The sequence below is a fragment of the Columba livia genome, chromosome 4 (assembly GCF_036013475.1).
Source record: "Columba livia isolate bColLiv1 breed racing homer chromosome 4, bColLiv1.pat.W.v2, whole genome shotgun sequence".
Classification (NCBI taxonomy): Eukaryota; Metazoa; Chordata; class Aves; order Columbiformes; family Columbidae; genus Columba; species Columba livia.
The window spans coordinates 77405506-77418750 of record NC_088605.1 but is presented as its reverse complement, the minus strand read 5'-3'; the positions used below and the strand labels follow the sequence as shown (position 1 = coordinate 77418750).

Here is a 13245-nt window from a genome sequence, read left to right as displayed (position 1 = left end):
ATGAAAGTATTTGGTTAACCTGTGGAATTTTATTCAAACAAGTTGATACAAAACGGGTACGGTACATCAAATGAACCGAAAACAAGCCGAACCGGACTCAAGCATTGTCAAATAAGGCACATATAAAAAAATCTACACAAGTAATCCAGTGAAACAGACGGTTTATATATATCTATATTTGGAGGTAGAAATAATTACAAAAATACTGACAAATCTCCAGCAGTAGCAGATTTGTTAAAACAAATAGTACTTAGGTCCCCATTTGGAAAAGTGATCTGTAAAATAGCATTTTTTCAGCACCCCATGTTGGCACATCCGGGCTGTTCGTGTTTTAGCATCAAAAGAATGCTACCGGTGTTAAAAATATCCAATGCCATGAGGAATACAATCAAAGGAACTACAAAAAGTTATAACTGTCCATAAAGCTCATGGTGGCAAGTAAGAGAAGAGTCCTCGGGGTACAACGTCACCTTTCTTCCTCCAATTCCACAACGCAGTTACATTTCAGAGACCTAAGGAAGCTTTGAGGAGTGTGGCGATATCTGCTGGGATGGTTCCTTCTTCTCCTGGGGAATAAAAACAACATTCCATAGGAACAGACAAAATCCACGTGCCCAAAACTGTACCGAACCCTCTCCGCGCACGGGTTTGTCCTTGGTTCGTGGGCCAGGCTTGGAGCGCACAAACCAAACGACCATCAGCACCAAAGCTCCTTTCTAGTTTATTATTCCACGCGAAACCAAAATACGAAACAAACCGAAAAGGCGAATCCCAGCAAAGAAACGAAAGGGTTATCTGCATCCAGCCCCCTGGGTGTTTGCAGAGTAACACACTGCAGCAACCTTGGTTCACACAACGATGTGCGGGAGACTCACCTGAATCTGCCGCAGTCATGTCTTGTTCCAACTTCAGCTTCTGCTGGCTGATTTTGAGCATGGATTCCTCAATAGTCCCCTTACTGATCAGCTTTATCACTTTTACTTCTCTGAAAAATAAACCCCAAACAGGATAAATCCGTGTTTTTGCAGTTCCTCTGGCTCAGCACACACGGGCAGGACGCTCTGCCTTGGCAAAAGGGCGACACCGCTTCCTTCTCGCTTTGCTGTGCTGCCACAAAACTTGTTTTCTCCATGTTCTCCAGCCAGCGCAAGGCCTGTCCGGTCACAGAAACTCCGTTAACAGCATCCCCCTCGGCTGAAATACCGGTTATCAGTTAGATCCTATCGGCTGGTTCTGCCAGACACCTCGAGAACAGCCCCTGGCTTCAGCTTTTACCACAGGGCGGCGCTTTGGAGCTCAGAAACCTCCCGAAGGGAACAAAGAGCTTTGCCAAGCGGCCCCAGACACTCCGGATCTGCCTTGAAACGGTTCCCAGCACCAGAAATGTGAGAACTACAGAGAATCTGAGAGAACCGGGGAAAAGGAGGAGACCGTGAACGAGGTTTGTTCTGGCAGCAACACCTGCTGAGACAATTACAATGACCCGCAAAGACCGGAGCTGGGTGGCAAAAGTCTCTGCTTCCAAAAGGAATATTTAATGATCAAACCTTGGCTTTTGAGTCTCTTTTGAGAGCTTGCCTCCCAGAAAAGCCAAGCGCCGTAACTAAAAAGCCCTACCTTGTCTGACCTACTCTGTGGCATCGGTCTTCTGCTTGCTTATCGTTGTACGGGTTGCAGTCGATGTCGTGAAGAATGACGACGTTTGCTGAGGTCAGATTGATTCCCAAGCCCCCGGCTTTGGTTGACAGGAGGAATACAAATATACCCATATCTGTGTTGAACTGGTCTATGAGACGTATCCTGCGGAACACAAGGGTTGAACACAGATTCAGGAGGAGGAGGATCTTTCGAAAGGGAGGACGGAGGCGTCGCAAAGCAGCTCAGAGCTCCAGCTGTTCTGCAGAAGGAAAAATGGTACCAATGGTCCTCGGCAGCGACCAGAGAAACAGAGACGGACCCATAGCGAAGCACGGAGAAAGATTTGGGGTGACCATAGAACACAAAGAGCGAGCTGGCGGATGGGGGAGGACTGAAGGACGCCAAACAAACCCGAAATCCAACGTTAAACCCCTTCCACAGTGACCACACAGCTCTACACACTGGACAGCAAAGGGCTTTAAGTCACGTCCTCCCCTCCATGCACACGTGTATTGTTTCCTCTCGTCTGCAGCAAAACAAGTCACGTACCGATCAGAAATCTGTGTTTTTCCATCCAATCTAATGTATCTATGCTGCCAGTGTTTGAGGAAAACTTCCAAGATATCCAGCATCATGGTAAACTGGCTGAACAACACAACTCTGTCCCCCTGGAAACGACAAAGCAACACAACAGGCTTACAACATGTAAATTACGGATAACGAACTACACAAATACTTCACTTTACTTTGACTTCATTCCGACTCTTTCCAAGCTTAAAAGGCTGAGCTGGGATGAATCACCCAGGGCTGGGTTCAGTGAAGACGCTGTAACCAGTATTTCTGCTGCATCGATCCACCTTTTGTCAGCACATTAGTTTGTTTAGTCACTTTGTGCTTAGGTGCCTGGAAATCACACGTCACATGCACACGTGACAGACCTGCTCCATCTAGAAACAACACCATATTTTCATTAAAAGCTTACGTCTAAACTATATTCCATATAATACAGAGCAGCAGCACTCTTCCGTCTGAAATAATCCAACAGATGCACAATCCACGCTTGTGCAAACGCAGGATGCTCTGAAGTATTATGGTATGTGCGCACTTGGAAAACAAGCCGGTCTGAACCTACGACTCAGAGCAGTGAGCTCTTCTTACCTTGACGCCGGCCTAACACACGATTATTCTGGTGTACCGGTCTTATTGAACCGCCAAGAAGAGGCCGATGAGCTGCCAAAGTGAAGGCAGCCCTCTGTACACCCAGAGAGCAGCGCTAACGCGGGGTGAATATTCTGAACCGTGGAGAAACGGGAAAGCTGATTGCAGCTGCCTCTGAAGTGCCGTGTGTGGGCAGGACCGCACATCCAGAGCTCCAATATTGTTTGCAATGCTGCCCATGCGCTAAGTCACGTTGTAACACTCCACAACCGGGTTGCACATACAACCGGCAGGTGTTAATTTAAGCAGCTGTTCAGAGCCACCCTTTAGATGGGCAGGAAAAGGAGTTTTGGCCGCCTGCAGCACCCACCTTCTCTTTGAAGTCGGACAGGATGCGCTCCAGCGCCCTGAACTTCCCCGAATCCAAGATCTGATCCATGCCCAACTTGTAGTCGCTGATGTGAGGATATTGCTTGCAAAGCAGGTGCAGCTCAAAATCCGTCATGACTGTCATGTCTTCCAAGATAAGGTCGGGGTTGGCGTCGCAATGGGTGGGTTCCTGCGAGAAGTAACGCAATGCACAATCCTCACCAGGCAGACAAGAAAAAGCCCAAACCGACCCACCATAGACATCCCAACTGCCTGGGGGAACAAAGCAGCACGACGAGACACGGACAAATGCCAGAGCGTGGCTCACGCGAGCCAAAGAGAGACGAGCTCTGCAAGCCCAGCTCTGTAGCAGAGGATCATGCGTCACTGAGCTTTTCCTGCCAAAAACTAAGAATTATAATATGGGCTCAGCCCCCACGGCCGTTACGCAGATCCCAGCGAGCCCTATGACCTTTGAGGCCCCTAGCAGACCTCTTCCCCCGCAGACACATTCCCTAAAAGGGAGGCCCGATCCTTGCACCGACGGTGGAAGACACGGGACGCCCAGCCCAAGATGTAGGGTGGGCAGGGGACGTCATGCGGGGAGGAAAGAGGAAAAGAAAAGCCACATCTGGAGAGCACGACGGGACCAGGCGGAATAAACCTGGGACAGAAATCCTCCGCAAACCAACCAGTCGCTTCTTCCGTTCTCCCCAACCTCGGCTGGCTTTGTTTCAAAACAAAGCGAAAGGAACTGGAAGCCAGGGGCAGCTTTCGCAGAGCGCTTTAATACTTGAGAGAAAAGCGACAATCTTCCCCAAACTCCACAGGCACGAACCCCAGCCAAGTTCCAAAAAACCAGCCCTCAGTACTTGCATCTTCCCTGTTTCAGTTCTGCACGGCCTGTATTTCTCGCTGCTCAGAAACTATGAATCAACTGCCCACTCAAGATCTTTTTCCATATGCACTTTGCTTCTGAATTTTGGGGTAGAGGGCAGAGAACGGAAACGACCGCAGTCCCGCAGCCGTTGTCTCCATTCTAACAGCCCATACAAAAATCTGTGCTAAATACATACAGAGCTCGATTAGACCCCTGGACAGACGCAGAGAAATACAAAGCAGCAGCAATGGATGCAGTTCGGCAGAGACACTGCGCACCAGAGGACTGAATGATGGAAATAAGGAACATCTATTCAAGTTGCATTAAAAATCCTGAGAAATTAAGCATTGCTTCTGCATCTCCTCGCCTCACCTTGAGCATCAGCGTGGCCATTGTCCGGAGCTTGTCGCTCGTGTAATGCTGCCGATGCAGCAGAGGGTGATTTGCCATTTTTCTAAGTTGCATCATCACATTTCCCATATCAGAGTTTTTCTCTGTAAACAAAGAATTTGACAGTTCACTCAGTACCTGAACTGACAGGAAAAAAAGGATCACAGAGAAGATCGGGTCAGTTAACGAGCGTTAGACACTTGGACAAAGCGAGAGCTTTGTGATCGCGTCCGACAGACGAGTGGGCGTGAAGAAAGGCAACGAGAACCTCACACACCGTTGCTGTTGAAAGTCTTCTTGAGCTTGTTTAAGAGATCACAGTAGAGCTGCTCCTGCTTCTCAGACATGGCACATAATTCGATGAGGTCTTTTTTGGGAGGTAGTTGTTTCAGGACCTGGCAAAATAAAAACACAGCAGGTGAAAACTGTACTGCAGGAAACAGTCGGGATTCTGCACTCGCTCAGAAGCTGCTTTCAAGCTGCTCTGTTCCCAACTCCTTCCACTGGCTGCAGCTTCACCGACTCAGCAGGATGCAAACTACTACTCAGGTAACTACTGAGTTTTCCCTTTCCTTTACATATGCGATTCTAGATACAAGAATTTAAACAGGGTTTGGATTTTGGAAGAAAAAAGAAACGTTTTGATGACGGCAAAATAACTTACAACACCCATTTCTAGTCATACCCACGCACAAACACATACTCACCACCTTTCAGTTAACTTTGTTAAGATAAAACACGGTTATTATAAAGTCATAAGTCTTTTGGTCATTAATGCGGAGGATTTCTCACTTCTCAGCACTTAGACAGCACCGAATCATCTTCCAGTCATCTTTCTTACCTAAAATGCCTCATTGTAAATAGCCAGCAAATAATAAGCATCAAAGCTGCAGCAGGTTCACGTTTTCACTTGAAAACTGCTAAAAGTTTCTTGCTCTCCCTGGATAAAGAGCTAAAACCAGCCCTGACAAAATCTGATCTGAAATCCTACTCTGAGTCTCCAAGATCATCAGGTTTTTGAGAATAGGAACCCAGCATTTTAAAGATGCAACATTACCTCATCTTTTACTCTTCTCAAGATGAATGGTTTTATTATCTGCTTTGCATGTGCGATCCTCTCCTTTTCATATATGCTTTGTTCTTCAGCACTCTTCTAAGGAAAATATTGCAAGGATTCAGTCACAGTGTGAGTTTGCAGCTGTAACAACACTATCTTCACTGTTACAACCCGATGAAACACCCAGCCAGAACAGACAGAGCCAGCGCAGTGCCTCAGGGGCAGTGCTGGGGCCGGTCCTGTTCAATATATTCATCAGTGATTTGGACGAGGGAACAGAGTGACTGTCAGCAAGTTTGCTGGTGACACCGAGCCGGGAGCAGTGGTGACACTGGAAGCTGTGCTGCCATCAGAGACCTGGACAGGCTGGAGAGGTGGGCAGGGAAAAAGGTAATGAAATATAACAGGTGCGAGTGTAGAGTCTTGAATGTGGGCAGGAACAACCCCAGGTTCCAGTGTAAGTTGGGGAATGAGCTATTAGAGAGCAGCGTAGGGGAAAGGGACCTGGGGGTCCTGGGGACAGCAGGGTGACCATGAGCCAGCACTGGGCCCTTGTGGCCAGGAAGCCAATGGTACCTGGGGTGGGTTAGAAGGGGGTGGTCAGTAGGTCAGAGAGGTTCTCCTGCCCCTCTGCTCTGCCCTGGGGAGACCACACCTGGAATATTGTGTCCAGATGTGGCCCCTCAGTTCCAGCAGGACAGGGAACTGCTGGAGAGAGTCCAGCGCAGCCACCAAGATGCTGCAGGGAGTGGAGCATCTCCCGTGTGAGGAAAGGCTGAGGGAGCTGGGGCTCTGGAGCTGGACAAGAGGACACTGAGGGGGGACTCATTCCTGGGGATCAATATGGAAAGGGGGAGTGTCAGGAGGATGGAGCCAGGCTCTTCTGGTGACAACCAGTGACAGGACAAGGGACAATGGGTGCAAACTGGAACACAAGAGGTTCCACTTAAATGTGAGAAGAAACTTCCTGATGGTGAGGGTGGCAGAGCCTGGCCCAGGCTGCCCAGTGGGGTTGTGGAGTCTCCTTCTGTGCAGACATTCCAACCCGCCTGGACACCTTCCCGTGTAACCTCATCTGGGTGTTCCTGCTCCATGGGGGGATTGCACTGGATGAGCTTTCCAGGGCCCTCCAACCCCTGACACTCTGGGATCTAAGAGGACCATTCGTGTTCTGAGATACTTTGTTCTGACACATTCTCACTCTAAATGGCTTATTTCATCGTTTCATTTTCTAGTTTTTCATAACTGCATCACCCATTTCCCCAAGATACCAATAAAACACAAGTTACGCAGCAACAGCAGCGTTCTAGCAAAAAAACAAAAGCTATTTTCAGGAAGAACTTATATAATCCTTACTGCTTTTGAAGAGAACATCCTTCGGATTTCGCTCGTGCTGCTGCTGAACATGTGCGGCATGACGAAATTCAAAAGGGACATCAACTCCAACAGGTTATTTTGCACCGGAGTCCCCGTCAGCAGCAAGCGGTTCTTTGCCTGTTTGTCCAAAGCGGAAACAGAAGCGAGAAACATTTGTCAAACGGCTTAAAAATGAAAACTGGCCGAAACAACGCAGCTCTGGAGAACCGAGAAAACAAGCTGATAAACCATAACTATTGAAACTTAAAATCAATTTTGATCTCGTGGAATAATTTCCTGCTTAAGTCAACACTCCAACTCCAGGTTATTCAAGAAGCCTAATCTAGATGTAAGAACAGCCTTCCTGGCGCTGGGGGGATCTTATTTGGCTGTTTTTTTAAATTATACGCCAATTGTTCATCCCATGTTGTATCTTCTCTACTGCTATGAAGAATTTAGGCACAAGTTTTGAATTACAAGCAAAAGCCATAGTTTAACCTCTTAAAGATCGCCTTCTGAAAAGCGCTTTTGATGAAAAGATGATGTTGAAAACTAAGCTGTAATAAGTGATCATAAGCATACAGTTACTGTACCAATAGCACAGTGCTAAAATCGCAGTTATGAGACAAAGAGCGGTGCTCCAGCTTTTCCAGATGTGCAGACTCCGTTCTGCCTCAGCCCACCACTGCAAACCAGCAGAAACGGGAGTTTCCCCCAAACTGAACAATAATTGAAGCTCTTACATTGATTGTCATGAGGTGCTGGTAGCGCACAGAGCTCATGTTCTTCAGCATGTGGCCTTCGTCGAAAATTGCGTAGTTCAGCTTCAGCCTGCGAAACAGCCCCCGGTCGTCTGAGCTGCTGATGGCACAGTTGTATCTGACAGAGCAAGACACGTTCACCATGAACACACGGCTATCACAACGGTATGAAATTCCCTAAAACTGCAAAGAGATATGGACAGAATACACGGGGGGCACGATGTCAAAGCAACCAGAACACGGTTCACTCCTAGCAAATAATTACAGTTTACTCCATGAGGCAGCGCTCTCCGTGACTTCCCAAAAACCTGCGCAAATCTATTACAAGGGAATACGTGTTCATTAGTATTTATTACTTAATAGAGAGACAAATGGTGTCTAAAGCGTCTATGATGTGCTATCTGCCACAGTATTAACGAAATTCTAGTTAATCGCCACCTAAAGACAAAAGCCCGTTCCCTTCCCACCTCACCAAAATGCAGACTTGGCGTTTCTGTGCCACTAGAGGTCAGTGGAAGCCAACCACATCCCTCTGGTTATCGAATTCTGCACTTACGTAGTTACAATCACATTGAAATCCACGGCTTTGTTGTGAATGTCCACCCTGAGATGTTTCCGATCTTCTTGGGATCCTGTGGAAGAACAGCGCACGCAATGAGCACAAGTACTTATATATATACCTTTATAATATATACCTATGAAAATTAAGACCGTCCACAGAAACGCAGTCAGCAAGAGATGCGTATTTAAACATAAGCAATTATGTTTTCTCAGGCTGACCATCCGAGCAATTGTATTATTAGGTTCATTTCTAAATCGTGTTCCTCACCATAGTAAATAAGGATGTTGAGCTCAGGACACCACAGGTGAATTTCTCTTATCCAGTTATCTGGAAGGCATCATTAAGATAGAGAAAAACAAGTCATTTATGCTTTAGTATGTCTTACATACTTTCAGACGCATCTCAGGATTAAACCAAACATCTGATTCTTAAGCAAATCCCTCTAAATGCTCCTGAAGTTTAAGGAACTCCACTTACACCTTTACGCACCCCTCAGCTTTTAATTAACGTGCCTTTTTGAGAGCTATTAACAAGACGGGTTCTGTTGGATTTCAAAAGCACGCTGCAAACGGCAACTTCAAACGGGCATCCAACAACGTGAAGCTCTTCTCATGTGTTCAGAGAAATTTTTGAAGCCTCAATAAGTATTTTACATTAAAAGCAGCATTTTCTGTCCAAATCCAACTTGCTGCTTTCTCCTTTCTCGAATCACTCCACAAAGGTCAATTTAACTCCACAAAAACCCAGTTTCTACTCAACTCACGGGCTTCGTTGACACATTTTGTTGCACCATATTCTTCTCGCATTCAACCGAGGCCATTGAACAAGCAGAACACACAAGGAAAAGACAGCAAAACCCCATCGTTGTAGGATTTGGATCTGCTCTGACGCATTCTGTGCAGCAAAGGGGCAAAAACCCCACGGAACGTCTCAAATGCCGTGAAACCCAATGCCCAGCACAGCCTGAAGACTGGGAATTTCAGCCAATATGCAGTCAGGAAAAAGACTTTGATAAACACGCCAAATGTAACAAGTACTTTACTGTCTGTGCAGCATATTAAAAACCAAGTCCATGTCAGGTGTGATTGATTCAGCACAAGCGCGCCTTCAGTGTGCTTTGCATTCCAATCCCAATGACTTGAGGCGCTGAAGATCACCATAAGAAAATCAAGTTTTCTTTCACAAAATTATCTGTTTCACAGTCCGGCCATGAGCAGTTTTTTAAACAAACAAATCATTTTGAAGCATTTAACTTACCTAATGTTGAAACCGGCACAACTATCAAATGGGGACCCTTATGGCCCTCTTGGTAGAGATAAGCTAGGAACGCAATAGCTTGAATTGTTTTTCCTAAGCCCTAAGAGAAAACAAAGCCATTTAAATAAAATTTACCATCTGTGGAACATACTCATGTTTTGTGCTCATAAGATAAGGATGGTGGAGTGAAGATTATAAACTCGTTCCGTGTAACCACACTGTTTTGCACAAGACAAGCTCAGTCACAATGAAACTCAAGCATCTCTTCAGCTCCACATTGGAGCATCAGGGATTCATCTTTCCCATTTATAAAGATTTTCGTTTTAGTTCAAATTCACCCCTTAAATCTTCAAAACTTTACCGACCCAAACCAGACGGTGCTGCAGACCAACGGTTACCTGCAAACTAACTGTTTCCTTCCATTTGAGCCAATTGTACAAAGGATTTCGCAGCTATTTCCAAAGGGGAATTTAATAGGAAAATCAGATTTCTTTCCCACCAACACTCACTTTTGTGTTTTCCATACCACGGATTTAAAAACCCATCCACTCACTCACGGCCTTTGAAACTGATGGGGAAATGTAGAAGACAGGGGCTCACTGCAACTAAATGCTGGGCAAGTAGTATGAGTTAGATTTGTGGGCAAGGAGCTGTTAAAATGAACGGTTTGAGGGTAACCTGGGGTGGCAGAAACTGCAGCTTCTCAACACGTGGAGAAACTGTTTGCAACACTAATTACTTATATCACCTGAAACAAATGACTTAGAACCTGCTTGGGGTTTCTGGAAAATGAAAGAATTTAATGAAGTTATTTTTGCAAAGCTTTTAATGGTTCTTAAATAATTCATTTGGCACTTACCATTTCATCAGCCAATATGCCATTCAACCCGTGTTTATGCAGCAGCGCCAACCAGTTCAAACCAATCTTCTGATACGGCTTCAGCTCCAAACTGTTAAGAAATCAAGCCTAATGTGCTGGGGCTGTTGGGGTGCTTCGGAGGCTCCGCAGCTGGGCTGTGAGATGGAGAAGGAGCTGCGGGGGCTGCCGAGGGACAGGAGCTCCGTGGGGGTGCAGGGGCAGAGGCGAGGGGTGGGGCAGCCCAAAGCCGGGCTCCCCGGGCCGGGCTGGGGGCTCAGAGCCCCAGTCCCACGTCTCCAGGGCCTGAGAGCGGCTGGGGCTGCTGGGGGCTCAGCCCGGCTGGGAAGCAGAGCCCGAGGCGGGTGGGTTGGGGCTCAGCGCCCGGGGGGAGGCTGAGCTGTGCCCCGGCACCTCCAGCGAAGGGAGAGCCCGTCCTGCCCCTGGGGAGGAACAGAGCCCGAGTCCTGCAGGTGGGGCTGGACAGCGGGTGCGTTTGGCCAGAGGGAGGGCTCAGGGACAGAGACTAAGCTGTGAATTGGGGGACTCACAAAGAGACTAAGTCCTTATTTGGATCACAGAGACTAAGTCATGAATCTGGGGTGCAGACATTAAGTTGTGCATTGAGGGCTCACCAAAAAGAGACTAAGTCAGGAACTGGAGAGCTCACAAACAGAAACTAAGTTGTGAACTGGGTGCACAGAGACTAAGTCATGAATCTGGGTCACAGAGAATAAGTCAGGAATTGGGGGGGGCTCACAAAAAAGAGACTAAGTTATCGAATGTGGGGCCCAGAAACCAGAGACTAAGTCGTGAATTGGGTAGGCTTACAAACCAGACACTAAGTCCTGAATCTGGGTCACAGAGCTGTGTATTGTGGTGTTGATTAAAGCAGAGACTAAGTCGTGAATTGGGGGGGCTCACAAACAGAGACTTAGGCTGTGGGTCAGAGAGGCTGGTTCACGTGCCTGTGGCTGACAAGCAGGCTCATGTGGCCTGTGAAGGGCTGGACACAAAGTGCTGTGTGTGGAAGGGCTGGAGCCCGTGTTGCTGGGGCAGTTCTGGGGCTGGAGGAGGAGACTCAGTCCCCTGTTCCTGTGGTTCCAACGAGGCTCATGTGGCCACTGATGGGGCAGACACCAAGCCCTGTGTTTTGGGGGCTTGAAACGCGGCTCATTTGGCCGGTTTTGTTGGGGGCTCAGCCCGGAGCCCCCCGGGTGTGTCCGGGGCGGGTGCAGCCCCCTCGGGGCAGGGCCCGAAGGGCTGTGAGAGTCCAGACGTCCCTTCCCTTCCCTTCCCTTCCCCGGTCGGTGTTCGGGGGCCCCGAGCTGCGCGGCGGGTCCGGGCAGACGGTGCCGGGGCAGCCCCGGGGCCGCCGGGGGCTCCAGCCTTCCCGGGGTGTCCCCGCCAGCCCGGCCCGGCAGCAGCCGCGGGGGAACGCGGGACTTGAGCTCCGGGGCTCCGGCAGCTCCCGGCTCGGTTCCAGCGCTGCTGCTGCTGCTCCTGCCCGCCGGGACGGGGCCGGGGAGGCCGGACTCGGGGCTCCGGGAGCTCGGGGGAGCGGAACCCTCCGGCCCCGGCCGCCCGGGAAGCGGCGGACACCGGGGCCGGGACTCCCGGGCCGGCAGCGGTCCCGGCAGGGCCGCAGCCCCGGTTCCCGCGAGCCCCGTCCCCGGTTCCAGCTCAGCCCAAGCTCACCGCCCCCGGGCCGGGGCTGCAGCGCCGCGTCCCGCTCGCTGGTTCCCCCGGAGCGCCCGGTCCGTTACCAGCGTCCGCCTGGAGCGGAGCCGCCGCGGCTCTGCCGGAAGAAGAGGCGGCGCCTGCGCGGGGCGGGCCGGAAATGCAGCGCACCTGGGCGGGGCGGGGCCAGCGCAGGTGTGAGGGGCGGGGCCTCGTGGCGCATGCGCGGGGCGGGCCCAGCGCAGGTGTGAGGGGCGGGGCCTGGGGTATTTAAGGCGCGCGGCGGCGTCGGTTCCGGTTTCTCGGTGCGTGCGGGGGCGGCAGCGGCCGGTCCGGGCTCTCCCGGCGGGGCCCAGGTGAGGTGCGGGGAGCTCGGCCCGGGCGCGGCCGCGCCGGGGGTCGGGGCTGGGAGCGCGGGGCCGGGCAGCGGGGAAGGGGCCGCGGCCCCGGGGGCTCTCGGGGCGGAGGGTGAGGCGGGTGGGCAAGGGCAGCCGGTGCCCGGGCGGCTCCGCGGAGCAGCAGCCGCAGCCGCGGGGCTCGGGGCGCCGGGGGGGAATAAAGCCCGGAGGGCCGGAGCCCGGCGCCCCCCGTCCCCGCCCGAGCCGCCCGCGGCCACACGGGGCCGGGCCCGCTCCGCGGGTCCCCCCAGCCAGTTCTCAAGCACCGCCCGACACCGCCGGGGCTCCCGACACCACACGCGGGGTTGGGTTCGCTGGGGCTGTGGGGTCCGCGGGTGCTTGTGCAACTGGAGCCCCGAGGCCCGGTGCTGGGGTTCAGCAGCCCCGAGGCACCCGGGCATTTCCCAGCCCTGAGAACGGAGCCTGAGCTGCGTTCTCGGGGCTGGGAAAGGGGCTCCTGGGGCCGAGGCCTGGGCTTTGGGCTCAGGAACAGAGACCCAGTCGCTGTTCCTGGGCTCAAACCCAGGGGCCGGGTTGGCCCCTTGGGCAGGGGCTGGTGGGGCGCTGGGCAGGGGGAGGGGGGTGGGCACAAGTGGGGGGTTGGGGAGGAGTAGGGGGGGGCCAGGGAGGGGGGTGGGCACAAGTGGGAGGCTGGGGGGGAGTAGGGGGGGCCAGGGAGGGGGGTGGGCACAAGTGGGAGGTTGGGGAGGAGTAGGGGGGGGCCAGGGAGGGGGGTGGGCACAAGTGGGAGGTTGGGGGGGGGGGGGGGGGCCAGGGAGGGGGGTGGGCACAAGTGGGAGGTTGGGGAGGAGTAGGGGGGGGCCAGGCAGGGGGATCCCCTCCGGAGGGGGGGGTCCGGATGCCCTGGCCCCCAAACGCTCGG

At 51.5% G+C, this 13245-nt stretch overlaps 1 protein-coding gene across 1 annotated transcript; it reads right to left on the bottom strand.

Annotated features, from left to right (window-relative positions):
• Positions 1–9: 9 nt before the first annotated feature.
• LOC102087317 (SWI/SNF-related matrix-associated actin-dependent regulator of chromatin subfamily A containing DEAD/H box 1) lies at positions 10–12187 on the bottom strand. Its single transcript, XM_065062957.1, has 15 exons — positions 12051–12187; positions 10288–10378; positions 9429–9528; positions 8439–8498; positions 8166–8241; positions 7592–7727; positions 6849–6986; positions 5493–5588; positions 4713–4830; positions 4418–4539; positions 3167–3355; positions 2188–2306; positions 1618–1800; positions 876–985; positions 10–566 (listed from the first exon to the last, which is right to left on the bottom strand). The coding sequence occupies exons 1-15, from the start codon at positions 12185–12187 to the stop codon at positions 505–507; spliced, it is 1737 nt and encodes a 578-aa protein (XP_064919029.1). The 3' UTR covers positions 10–504.
• Positions 12188–13245: the final 1058 nt, after the last annotated feature.

What these genes read in the sequence shown, in the direction of transcription:
- LOC102087317 (XM_065062957.1), bottom strand. Translation starts at nt 12,187, where the DNA reads ATGCGCCACGAGGCCCCGCCCCTCACACCTGCGCTGGCCCCGCCCCGC. An exon ending in GAAGACTTTCAACAGCAACG is followed by an intron (nt 4,540 to 4,712) that starts GTGTGTGAGGTT and finishes CTTTGTTTACAG; the next exon opens with AGAAAAACTCTGATATGGGA. An exon ending in TGTCCGACTTCAAAGAGAAG is followed by an intron (nt 2,307 to 3,166) that starts GTGGGTGCTGCA and finishes TGTCGTTTCCAG; the next exon opens with GGGGACAGAGTTGTGTTGTT.